The sequence below is a fragment of the Sitophilus oryzae genome, unplaced genomic scaffold (genome assembly GCF_002938485.1).
Source record: "Sitophilus oryzae breed Bouriz unplaced genomic scaffold, Soryzae_2.0 scaffold_1009_pilon_pilon, whole genome shotgun sequence".
NCBI lineage: Eukaryota > Metazoa > Arthropoda > Insecta > Coleoptera > Curculionidae > Sitophilus > Sitophilus oryzae.
In genome coordinates this window covers 1,257,280-1,271,043 of record NW_022145626.1, presented here as the reverse complement: position 1 = coordinate 1,271,043, position 13,764 = coordinate 1,257,280, and the positions used below count along the sequence as shown (strand labels likewise).

At 31.3% G+C, this 13,764-nt stretch overlaps 2 protein-coding genes across 2 annotated transcripts in view; one reads left to right on the top strand and one right to left on the bottom strand.

The window, feature by feature from the left end:
- The first annotated feature begins 5,063 nt into the window (after positions 1-5,063).
- LOC115874095 (mediator of RNA polymerase II transcription subunit 19-like) lies at positions 5,064-7,260 on the top strand. Its single transcript, XM_030889159.1, has 4 exons — positions 5,064-5,339; positions 5,399-5,530; positions 5,953-6,077; positions 6,316-7,260. The coding sequence occupies exons 1-4, from the start codon at positions 5,159-5,161 to the stop codon at positions 6,589-6,591; spliced, it is 714 nt and encodes a 237-aa protein (XP_030745019.1). The 5' UTR covers positions 5,064-5,158; the 3' UTR covers positions 6,592-7,260.
- Positions 7,261-10,001: 2,741 nt separating this feature from the next.
- The window catches only part of LOC115874130 (zinc finger protein 606-like), a 40,788-nt gene continuing 37,025 nt past the window's right edge, over positions 10,002-13,764 (bottom strand). The window contains exons 2-3 of the mRNA XM_030889227.1: positions 11,471-11,632; positions 10,002-10,312 (exon numbers count right to left, since the gene is read on the bottom strand). Of these exons, the coding sequence (XP_030745087.1) occupies positions 10,002-10,312; positions 11,471-11,632 (473 nt within the window). The remainder of the gene's footprint in view (positions 10,313-11,470; positions 11,633-13,764) is intronic.

The following is a 13,764-nucleotide window of genomic DNA, read 5'->3' as shown; positions in this document are numbered from 1 at the left end:
TTAGAACCGGAATCTTTCTCCACTTGAAAAGTCGTTCGCAATTTTCAGAGAATCATTAAATCATAACCTATGCCATACGTTTTCTGTAATAATTTATGTCAACTACTGAAGGAGATATCCATGAACTAGCATACATTCGCTAATGTAATCTCTTTGCTATTCTATCTTTTGCGTGGGAAAGTTGGAGGAAAACTAAGGCAATTTATGAGACAAGAATTAAACTAGCCATTTATGTTCAACACTATGAAAAGACTCATTAGGAATGTATTCTGCTGCAATGTGGTCGTTATTTTTCGCATAGATATCATAATCCAGCAATTTAAGCATTTTAATAACTGAAGCATCATTTAGAAATTGTAATCTGTCGTTGTTTTCAATTTCATGCGTAAATTAAATGGAAGGAAAACGATTATTTAACTTAGAGATAAAATTATCTATGGTGTCAGAATTTGTGTCAAAAATGGCAAATATTTCATCCACATACCTAAACCTTACTCTTGGAAAATACTCTTACTGATTCTTAGCCTCCAATTCAACTGATTCTTAGCCTCCACTCAAACCTGCTCATGAATAGATTAGCCAAAAATGGAGACAATGGTACAATGGATTACCCATTGTGATCCATTACCCGCTTTTCAAAAAAAGTTTTATAATTGAAAGATAATTTGTTTCTCAACGAATTGTGTAAGCTCTATATATTCACTCACAGTTTGTTGTCGAGACCATTTGCCTTCAGTAATTCCTTCAATGTAGCCTAAAGTATGTGGAATTGGAAAACTTGGGAACAACGAAGATACACGAAAGGAGACCAAAATTTCACCTTCATGCAATGATCTTTAATTTTGTTAATGAATTCTCAATATTATGTCTTTAAGCGTGCGAAAGCAAGACGTTCATGATCAGGATAAATTTTCGAACTCCCTTGTTAACCATTTTGCCAAATTAAAAGTCGGAGAACCTACAGCCAGCATCAATTGGGCGCACTTAGAGCTTGTGCCGGTTTAGAAATTTTTTCTAGAAAAATTGAAATTTCTTAATCTTTAATAGTTGAAATTCATAAAATATATTTTTTTTTTTTTTTAATTTAACTAAAAATCTTAACACTATATTTCTTTTTGAATCCCCTTGAATTTCATACAGTTGGTATTCCAACTTCAAAAACATGTTGTACTACTGCAATTCTTCTTAACACACTGCACAATTTAAACGTATTATGTTTAACAAATAAATATTTCAAAAAATTTTTTTTGTTTATTTATTATAACAATATATAAAAAAGTTATAAAATTTTACGCCGAATCTAAAAATAAAATAAAAAATAGGTTGCACTTTTAAAAAACATATGTTTTTTTTTTTTTTTTTTTTTTATTTTTCTCATGACTGATAATACTACTTAATAATTTTAAATGTTATAAAAAAAACAAAGAAAAAAAAAAATTACATTTTTTTGTAACCTCGAAACAACATGAAAATAATGAGCTTTACTCTATCGTTGACTCACCCTGTCTGTGACAATAAAAAGTATGGAACTGATTCGGAACGGAAGCTTACGTTATAGCGGTTCGAATACAATAAAAAATACGGTACGGATATGGAGACTGGATATGTAATGGAAACGGAAGGTTATAGTGTAATCAACTTTTATACTTCTCCAAGTTTCCATACCCATTTTAAGAAGAAAAAATAAACAAAAAAATGTTTTAAATAAATGTTTTTCAAAATATGAATTTTTCCTTAATCCTAAAACTCAAAACGCGGGGCTAAGGTATAAATAATTTCTTTTTCATTCTTTGAATAATTTTTGTAACGAGATATTTTTTCTTGTTTTAAAAGTTACAAGAGCCACAAAATTATTTAGTTTCAATCGTGTTCAATCCTACGGAAAGGGTGATAATAGCTCTGATAATAGATTATATAGTGTTCGAATACGCTGACACGTTTTAACAACATACAAAAATATGAACGTTAAAAAATTTCAATAAAAAAAAAAAAAAAAAAAAAAAAAAAAAAAAAAAAAAAAAAAAAAAAAAAAAAAAAGAATCAAAAATATATTGCGCTAGAAACGTTTCAACTTTAAGAAAAATTCAACTACACATTTTGCATGTTATTTTCTTTAATTTTTTAAATGAATTTTTACTTTATACGTTTTTACTAAACCATTTATATTTCGGTAGAAAATCATCTTTGTTTTATACAATGCGATTTTCTCAAAATGTCGACAAGAAAAAAAAGTCTTTTTTCTCTTGAAAAAAATCCGACACTACTGTAGAAATATTGAAAAAAGGATGAGCGTATTCGAGAAGCACAAGTCTATTTCAAAAAAATAATTTCGAATTTAAAATCACATTTAAAAGTCATTCTACTCACCATATAAAAAATAACCTTCTGACAACCTCTTCGAAGACCACACTGGCAGTAACCGCCATTAAAAAATATAAAGAAGAATACGCGGCCAAGCCATCGAATGACGTCTAGACTTGACTTCCGCCAAAAGTCATCAACGATTATTCCCGAGCCGTCTTTGACGCCTTTTTTTTTTTTTTTTTTTTTTATCTTTTGGTATTCCATCTAATACATTATTTTCTGTAACTACTACAATATTGTGAGATCAACTTGAAAAAAACCAAGTTTATCTGCTAAATTAATGAGTACAAATGTAAAAACAAGTATTATTTTTATTAATAAAAGTATTAATTAACTTCAAAATTCTTTGATCAACCAAGAGAACCTTTTTTGGTCAAACTCGAATTCAGTTGAAGATAACTTACTTGTTGTCTTTGTTTATGACAAATATAAAGAAATTGGGAGTCAAAAAGGATTCAATACTCCATACAAACGTGGTATAATTTACTCTGTTTTATTTTTGCATTGAAAATAGAATAAAGGTGTTTTAAAATAGGAATTTGATTCCTATCTTTTCTAGTTTGCCAGACCTCTCCACTATACGTTTGGAAAGTTGTTATTAAACTATATACTTTTTTGAATAACTATTTTACAAGGACAGGTGCATCAGGTAATAAGAAGTTATGCATAATAATTGAAAGTGATTTTATAACAGGATAATAAATAATAGAAGCCCTAACAAAACAAGGCATAGACAAGCCTTGCTAGAACTTTTCTAAGTATACACAAACAGCCAAACTAGGAAGTACTATTTACTATAATACACGAAAAAATATAAACATATATTAGCCTATATAGTCGTCCCACAGAAGAAGAAACCTCAAAAACATTGATACAGTGTCGGTCATTTTAATTCAAAGTTAAATTAAATCTCTTGATATTTTGCGTGTCGATTTTCGAAGGTCTTTCTGACTCTTACAAAGAATATCAGCTTCTCAATATCACTGGTCATCAATAAGATTTAACAATTTAATTAAAAACTACCCAAACAATAAATTGTAGATTTTTAAGTTTCGGGTCACCGTTATTTCCGCTGCTCTGTACGTAGACAACCAGGAATAAAAATAAATTATTCATTTGGGTATAGCGCAAATCTGGATGAAATAAACTCCATTTCTCCCCATAGCGCCAGCTACGGCCTGTTGACACGCGTTTTAAATACTTTATAAGTCTTATTAGGCTGCGATGAATAATAGAGAAAATAGACAGCGACACCTCTTTGTCAGGGAAAACAGGATTCGTTCGATTAAACACGGCTTTTAAATTTCAAAGACGATGTATTATTATACAGTATAAATAATGATTTTCAAAACGAACTGCTAAAATCCATTTAGAGTTATTAATTGTCTATGTATATTATTAAACAAGGTGCATTCCAGACAGATAAATCCCAAATATTTTAACTGGTCAGTATAGTGCGTCAACTTCCTAGAAACCCGCCCATGAGGTTTTTTTCGCAAAAACAAAATTTAAAAAAAAAAAAAAAAATTTTGTTAAAATTTTTTGGAAATTTTTTTGTTTTATTTACAGAATAATTTTTTGATAATATGGCAACATACCGTAGTAGATTAGATTTCACAAGAAAGAAAATCCAGGAAAAATCCAGTGGTTCTCAAAATGATTGAGCAAAACATTTTTTTTGGGAAATTTTTTTTTTTATATTCTTTCAACTGTGCCGTTATTTTGGACTTATTTGAAAAACGAATTAAATGAGAGAAAATAGTAGTTCTGATTACGAGATTACCACGCCACTAAATACTTCCTTAGTTTCTGGGACACCCTGTATTATACAGGGTGAGTCGTAAAGTTGAGCCATAATATTATTCATAATATGGCAACATTAGGTAGTAAATTAAATTTACATGAAAGAAAATCCAAAAAAGATAGTGATTTTCAAAACTTAACCAAAAAAAAAATTTTCATAAATTTTTAAAGTCAAATAACTTGGTCATTTTGTAGTTACTTGAAAAACGGTAAAAAGAAAATACGTTTCTTTTGTCGAGATCTACCAGCCCTGAAAATATTTGCACTTATTTAAGATTTATCCTGTATAGTACACATTATAGCAAATAAAAAATTATCTTTTTATCAAGACGAGGAAACAGAAAATACTGAAAATAGTAAAATTATAATATACTAAAAACAGTTCAGAAGAATACAAAAGCCGGTATTACCCAAAAGCCGTTTATATCAGTCTATAATTTCAAAAACCACAAAAAATTCGAACAAATGCCAAACTAACTTCCGAAAATCTAGAAATTTGAAACAATCAGAAGGACAAAAGACGAAATTAAAAACTCCAAATATATTAGTATATTTGAAAAACTCAAATTAAAAAAGATGTAAGATTACTTATTGATCTCCCCTGTAGATCTAGGCGCGAACATGGCCGCCACAATGCCATAAAAATTTTTGGATACGCACCCTATATCTCTGCATTATTTACTCTTAATCATATACCAGTCGGATAGCTCTGACAGCTGTAGCTTTAAACCTAAACAATTACATGAATCATATACAGTTTATATGATCTCGTCTTTTCACTGAGGATAATACCTCATTAATAGGTCGGATAGTCCTAGTAGCTTAAGCCTCTAAATCATCTGAAAAAAATAGAAGAAGTACATGTCTCACTTCACAGTGGTAAATGTCACAAACGTCACAACTTATAAATTTGTCAACTAAACAAGAAAGTGTCAGAAAGACGCGAATTGCTGAGTTAGTTCGTTTTTTGCAAAAACGATGAGGTTGTAAGATGATGGGCGATCAGTTTCGGAAAGTAGAACAATATTCGCCAAAATCGTCTCCGAGGGGGGCCCGGTCTCCCGTTGTTTCTCGTCAAGATTCGTCCGGAACCCTCAAAACGACCATCTTGCTAGGAAAAAACCCCTCCATCGTCCCTAGTGGACCCTTTTACCTTCTAAAGGAGCCGCCAGGTAATTGTGACCCATATTCTACTTTGCCGAGATGACGATTTATCGTTTTTAACTTACAGGAGAATCGGGGATTACTGGCGCTACGAACTTAATGGCCTACTATGGACTCGAACATTCTTACAGTAAATTTAGCGGAAAGAAGTTAAAAGAACAGCTTTCTTCGTTCCTTCCCACACTCCCAGGAGTAATAGGTATGTCAGTATTAAGACCCCCATTTTTTCTTCTCAATATTAAGGGGTCGTCCTATGCTGGACACACTGTGACCTGTAAGGCCTCTGGTGTTTGTCCTTTTTCTACGTCTACACCCACTCTCCTGCCGCCTGTACCCTGCACTAACCTGTGCAGGTTCTAGATAGGATGGGAGCATAGATCCTTTGATCCTAGCCTTCCCAAACCAAACCCTCGCAGTGATATAGTGTGTGCTTCACTGTTTCAGAATCTTTATTGCAGTATGCAGCAAAGATATTGTTGATACAGGTTGAGCTTGTTCAGGTAGCACTTAACAGCCATATGTCAGAATGGTCTAATGTGATTGGTCGGGCTTAACAGTTGCTTGCTAGGGCTAGACACAAGTAATGTATTTTGAAATTGGACTAAAATACAATTGTTTTAGATTCCCCTGGTCAGAGTGATAATAGTTCACTGAGAAGCGTTATAGAAAAACCACCTGTTGGAGGTAAAGATTTATTACCATTAAGTAGTGCACAACTAGAAGGATTCAGATTACATCCTGGTCCAGTAAGTACCTTTTTTTACACTTTATTATACAGGATGACAAAGAGAACGGTAGTTTGTATTGAAATGAAATTTGGCAAGCTTATTTATGTTAATTTAGAGCATTCTTTGAAAATGCTCTAAACTATGCTACATATGCTCACAAAATTTTCAATACAAACTGTTGTTCTCTGTGGAGCGTCCGCGTCATATGAGAGGCGCCACCCTGTATTATTGAAATCCTAATAAATTCTCTTTGTAGTTACCTGAACAGTACCGATACGCCAACGCCACACCGATAAAGAAGCACAAAAACAAACATAAAAAGCACAAACACAAAGAGGGCGGACCTCCATCGACAGAAACTCCGATAACGGACGCGGGCGGCGATACCCACGAGAAGAAGCACAAAAAACAAAAGAGGCACGACGAGGACAAAGAGAGGAAGAAGAGGAAAAAGGAGAAGAAAAGAAAGAAACAGAAACACAGTCCGGAGCACAGTGGGGGCGGGCTAACTCCCAGCCAACACTCGAGTTAAATTCAACAAGAAACTGTGTAAAAAATAAGTTATTAAGTGCAAGGGACTGAAAGTTACTTGAAAAAAAGTGAGGTGTCAAAGTGGGTTAAGCTTAATATTGATCCTAAACAGTAATATTATCGATATATGGTATGTCTTTACAAGAGGAAAATCTTTTTTATTATTAACTTCCTGGAAAAATGCATTCTCCATAAAAAAAAGTTCCTTGTTCTAAAATGGTTAATCCCGTTTATAATTCTTCAAATTTCCATATAATTTTAGAGAAAAATAAAAAAAATAACATAATACAGTTGGGAGTCCTAAAAATAAAAGCATTTCTGTGGTAATATAACTTCATTTTTATTGGATAGATGGTTTTTAACCAGTAGCCTATGACTTTAAACATCAAGCGATGTAAAACTATATCTGGCCATGTCATATTGCCATTAGATATCACTTAAATTAGAGATGTATTATTATTTATATAATTAAATTCACTTTATAAAGTTTTCGCAGCAGTATTTATAATATACAAAATTCAAATAATTAGTTTTTTGGCAAAAGGAAATAAACTGTCTGATGATTTGACATTTAATGTCAAAGGAAGCTAGATAAAATCAAGAAAAAATATGCTTTAAAACTAAATCTTAAATAACTAAAAAACGATTTATTTTAGGTATAGGAACATATAATCAAAAAGTAAAAAAAATCTTAAATAACTAAAAAACGATTTATTTTAGGTATAGGAACTTAATATAATCAAAAAGTAATAAATTGAAAAAACTTTTCACTCCTGAAATAAAAAAAGTGGGTTTCCATTTGAAAGAAATTAATTATGATAATTTTTTAATCTCTCAATTCCATGACAGCTACTGCCAATATTATATGACATAGAAACAATTTAATTTTTGAAATAGATAGCCACATGTCTTCTCTTTATGTCCCAGTGGCTGTGGTAATCACTAAATTTGACGTTTAGGCTATACAATTTTTTTTTACAGGGAGTTTTTTTTCCAAAGATTTTAAATATTTTTTTTCTCAAACGGTTAATGTTAAGTATAGAGTATTTGATATCAAAATTCATATAATTTTACAGAGAATTTAAGTATATAAAATAACGGTATCCATTTAAAATAAGAAAGTTGCTGTCAACTTTGGGTATTTCTGGAAGTGCTGCCGCCAAATTGAAAATATTTTTGATCAATAGATCTCATTGTGAAACAATGATGAACAAAAAAACATCCTATCTAGATATTGTAGTTCTCTAGAAACTTCTAAGGCGCGCTCAGGCTGGGACATCCTGTATAGCGTCAAAGTTATACTATAAATAAAAAACAGCAGGCAAGTCAAGCCAAAAAATGGTAAGGAAATTTGGGATAGTATAAAGGGGATTAATCATTTTAGAAGAAGCAAAAAATTTTATGAATAATGTATTTTTCTCACAAATTAATAAAATTTTTCATTTTCTTAAAGACAAGTTCGGGAACATACTTTCATACACCTCACCCTAGACAGGGTGGCACTTTTCATTGCACAAAGACTCTCTAAGAAAGTTTATTTGCAAAAATTTATACAGGGTGTGTCAAAAAGCTCACCTTAAACGGGAATATTTTTTGTCACAAAACTCGTTTTTTTTTTCATATTGAAAGAATTTTGTGATTTCCTCCAATGATAGTTGTTCTTTGATGTGTCAAAATTGTATTTTTGTTATTGGACATACTGAATTAATTCCATATAAATTTCTTTTAAAAAATCAGTTAACAATTTTCCCCTTTGTTGTCAATTTTTTGGTACACCCTGTATGATGAGGCCACCCTTGTATTTTAGAGTAACAAAACAGAAAAGAAACTAATTTTTAAGAGATCTCTGTAAAATTTACATCAATAAAATATTTGTAATATATTAAGTTCAAACAAAATACGTGTTTTATTTTATGATTTTATTTAGTTACACTTAATTATACTGAGTAACAAAAAAAAGGAAAACACATAGACCCACATCACAGATTATACACTTTGTTTTTTTTTATTGTTTTTCGTGTTAATCGGTGAAAACCCCTTATTCGATATTATTTTGAACAAATAAGTGGAGAAAAATACGTCAGAATTTGATATGTTGACATGCGAAACGGTCCTCGATGCATTGTTGGGATGCGTAACCAAGGTAGCAGAAGCGCAAACTGAACATTACTTACGAGCCGTCATTTTGAAATGTCTTTAAATTTTATTTACCGCTATAGTGAAAATTAATTGTTTGTAAAAAAAATGTTGTCCGAAAATGTTAAATTTTATGTTAATAAAATTCTTATAGTTATTTGCTTCATTCTAAGTCATTCAGGAAATAATCAAGCCGTATACCACTCAACCTATAAATTTAATTGATTAAACTACCCAAATAATTTTTTGCATGATTTTGCTTTTTAGAAAACAGTTTCATGCACAATAATTTTAAAATAAAAACCCTCGACCGCTTCGCGGTCTCTGGTTTTTATTAAATTATTGTGCCATTCAACTATTTTCCAAGCAAAATCACGCACAAAATATATTTGAATAGTTTAATCGATTAAATTTATAGGTCTCGTGATATAATATATGATTATACAACTCGATGTATATTTTTCCTATATAGAAGGCTGTGATTAATAAGTGATAATCATTTAAGTGATTATTGCAATTTGTAATAATCACTTAAATGATTTACTGTATTGTTGATTACTTTACTTTATTGTAATTGTCATTTTTTGAAATATTGATTCAGAAGTCATTTCTGTCAGTTCCACAAAATATCCCGTCAATTCTTATTACAAGATGGCAAAAGAAAGATTTGGTAAAATTTTTTAATAATTATTATAAAGAAAAAAATTATTATAATAAAAATGTTTCAGAGAAGGATATAATACTTTATTTCGTTGTATAATCTTTTGAATGAATACAACTCGATGTTTCGGGATAACCTAGTACTTTTGTCTGACACTCAATGCGATACCGGCAAAACTACTCCTTCTTCGGAGTCGGTAGTCGGTAGTGTTGCCGGGTAACGCATTTCGTGTCAGGTAAAAGTATTATTCGGTAATCCCGAAACATCTTGTGGTATTACATTCGATAACAATACTTGTTGGGGACCAGTAAAACTCAATAATTCGTTAAAAATTATGTATTAAACGTACTATTATTTAATTAACGTAAAAGGGTTAACAGGTTAACACGTTTCACTGACAATATGAGGAATCGCATCTTTTTTAGACTGAAAAACCTGTAAATAAGTGTTTATTTACTTCCCTTTTTTGTCACTCAGTATATACTAATTTCATTGTACACTACATAAAAAAAGGTTTTAAAAAATAACCTAAAATCTACATTTTTTACAACAAAATGACAACTTAAAAAAGCAATCCATTTTAAGTTGCCTAAAATAGGAATGTATAATTTTATTCACACTTGATTTTTCTTCACGAATTGTTTCTCATTTGTACCACTTTCCATGTATATTTCATTATCTATATACGATATTTCCATATCTGGCTCTTCCTTCTTTTGAATGTCTAACACTGCACTCTTGTTCGCGTGTCTTCCGCGGAAATGCGTCATCAGATGTTTCTTCATAGCCGACGTCGATATAAAGCCTTTTTTGCATTCCGGGCACGTGCTTGGTCTTTCACCCGTGTGTATCATTTCGTGGCCTCTTAATGTGCTGGCGTATGTAAAGGCTTTCGAGCAGAAACGACATTGATAGTTCTTTATACCTGATAATAAAAAGAAATGTTATTAAAGTAAATAGAAAATATTAAATTTAAATGTGTTTATTATTATATTTAATTTTATATTTCATATTTAAATGGCTCTATCAACTGTAAAATACCAGACAAAAAACATTAGGTGGCTTTCATAAAAAATTACAGTGGAAAAAACCATATGTAAAATAATAAATAATACCTTGAATATCTGTGAAACCGTTAAAAATGTTAAATTCTTTAAATACAAAAAATTTACATTTTTTAATTCTCAATCTAACAAAAAAAATAATATACAGGGTGTTGCATTTAAAAAATCGAAGAAAAATTATATTATGGTTTAGAAAGTTTGGAGTAAAATTTGGAACAGCCTGTATGATTTAGGATTACGATCTTTATAGCCATGTAAGTACAGACCAACTATAGTACATATTTAGTATAGTTTTTACTTCAGGACATTTCTTGTATTTTTAATATAATAATAATAATAGCTCCTGTATATAGCGTTTAACGCCTTGGGAGTAGCAAGGTTGGAGTAATTGTTTGGTATATGTTCAAGGAAGGTAATGTGGCTAGCACTACGCTTCAACCGCCTATTATTACCTCAGGATTGTGAGAATCCCAAGTACTTATTTAAGGCTGAGTCGACCTAGGTACCCAAACTATTTTTATTTCGTGAAAAATAGTCGGCTGATGAAATGCCGGCTGTAGGATTCGAACCCACAACCTTTAGATTGGTAGACGAGAGCTGTACTTCTACGCCACCAGGCACCATATTTTTAATAACTTTAAAAAAAGCTGAAAAATATATATTTTTTATATATTAATATCTCAGAAACTCTCAACACATATTTGATAATATCTTAGGATTATGTAAAGTGATCAGAAAAAAAAGCCAAAAATGCAATAATATACAGGGTGCTCCTTTAAAAAAATCCTCCTGTTCCACTCACACTTTTTTGAGCCACCCTGTAGAAGTTTAGAATTATATATTTTTCTGAAATACATCCTAGTACATACTTTAGGTCTGCGCTTAAACAAACAAGATTCTTAAGTTTTTTTAATTACAGGAGTTACACGACACAGGATGATGCCAGGAGGATGCCCGACGCACTGTTGCAGGTCCATGTATAAAGTTAAAATTTAATACAGTATATTAAGTTTTATTACCTAAATGAACAGCGAGATGCGTTTTTCGGTGTATCCATGTTTTGAAAGCCTTAGAACAGTAGTCGCACTTGTAAGGTCTCTCGTTTGTGTGTACTCTGATATGGTTATCCAATCTCTGTTTAATTTTAAAGGACTTTGAACAGTAGCTGCACTCAAATTCACCTAAAATATTGTTTTCAATGTTAATTTACACTAGAAGTATAACAATATATGAATGATGGCTGTACAACGTGTATAGTCTGTCCAATGACAAAATCCTTGACAGTAATAGATGGGTCTGTCATTTTAATTTCAAAGTAGTTTATTTTATTTTAAAAAGAAATAAGTTGATACATTTGGAACGCATGAGTGATTATTTCAAAATATTCCGAAAAAAGAGAAACATGACTGTCTCTGCAGTACTAAAAGTTATTATTTACTAGGGGATTCAATCCCGGACAATTTTATGTTGTCGGGATCCCGGGATTATTAACCCCGAATCTCGGGATCCCGGGATTTCAGTAATAATGTTACCAATGTTATTTTCAAAAAGAACATTTTATTAAAATTAACGTTAATTACTTAAAACAAAAACAAAGTCTTTGGAACACAAAAATAGGTAAATATTCTTCTTAAACAACATTAAACAAAAATTAAAAATCTCAAACAAAACAAAAAAGGAACTGGACTGATAATATTATTCCATATTTTTAAAAAAATAGCGCAAAAATATAATATTGTCTATTGTGTCATCTCCCATAGCAGAACGAAATTTTGTATCCATTTATTACGTATCCATTTCATTTTTTATTTTTGGGCTTCCAAGTTTTCAGTTTTTGTTACTGGTGGCACTTTCATTCGATTTGACATTTTTTGGTTAACGCTTCATCTAGCCTCTCCGAAAATGACACGTCATCATTTAAGGCCTGGTACCTGTTCTGAATAGTAGCAATTGGCAAATCTTCATCCGATTCCGAACTATCTGAAGAATCTAATATGATTTTACTTGTTATATCTAGTCGTTTTAAAAGGTTTGCTACTTCTTGTTTCAAAAGTTTTTTTATTATTCCGGGAATCACCGACGTATCGCTTGTCGGCGGCGCGCGGCGGGGGCGCTATCAGGAATTCAATTAAAAGAGAGTTTTTGCATATACAACCTTAAAAATAGCGTTTTACTATATTATATAAAATCCCGGGATCTGTTATTATTTTCCCGGGATTCCGGGATTGAAAAAATCCGATAAAAAACGTCGCGATCCCGGGATCCCGAAATCCCGGGACTGAATCCTATTATTTACCTATCGTGTATGATGTTATTTTACAGATACTCTACTTTTTGGTACCATATACGAGATGGTATACAAACTTTATTTGTGGCTAATACAATTCTCTGGGAAATTGTGTCTCTGGGCACCGAATATTGACTGCAAACTATGGTCTGGATCAACGCTTAATTTTCCCTCGAGTTTTCATCCACACAAGAAACACACGTAATAACAGTCCAAAATGCAAAATATTTATTATTTCTATTTGACATAATTTGACACAAAATTATAACCTATAATTTGGCTAGAGTTTGACAACTCTCAAAAATCGTAGGTCGAGTTCATACGCATCGGCGTCCGTTTGTCGTTCATCGCTCCGTCAAACCAATAATATTGAAATATGATCTGTCATTTTTTAAATAATCATCACGGATTTATATATAATATAAACACATCCATAGTTAACTTAAAAAAAAATTTAGTGAAATAAATGGATTGGTATGGACGTCATTTGCTTATTTTCTGACATCGTCTGTCGAAATCTTTTAGTTTTAACGGTATACTCTGTTTTTTCTCAGGTAAGATTTTTAAGGCAGACGACGCCCATACCAATCCATTTATTTTAGTAAAAAGTTTCTATTTTTTTAAGCTAACTATGGATGGGTTTATATGAAAGGTTCAGGGGAAAAAAACGATAATGTCATTTTACTAATTTTACCGGAGAGCACTGGACGGTTGGTGGTTATCAGGTTCTTTGCGTGTCACGCTTTTATCAAAGTTTAATAAAGATTTTTTCTTCAAATTATAGCCTATTTGTGTCAATTAATGTCAAATAACCAGTTCTTCAGTAAGATTCTGTAACTGCCCAAGGAAATTTCTTGCTAGTGACTCACACTTACTCGACTTTCTTATCAAAAATATTTAGTCCATTATACGACAATCATAATATAGGTACCAAAAATATAATAGAGTTTATTTGTTTCGACAAATGAAATTCTTGGTTATGGTCTGAATCGTTTTGTAAATAAAATTTAGAATGTAGGGACGGTG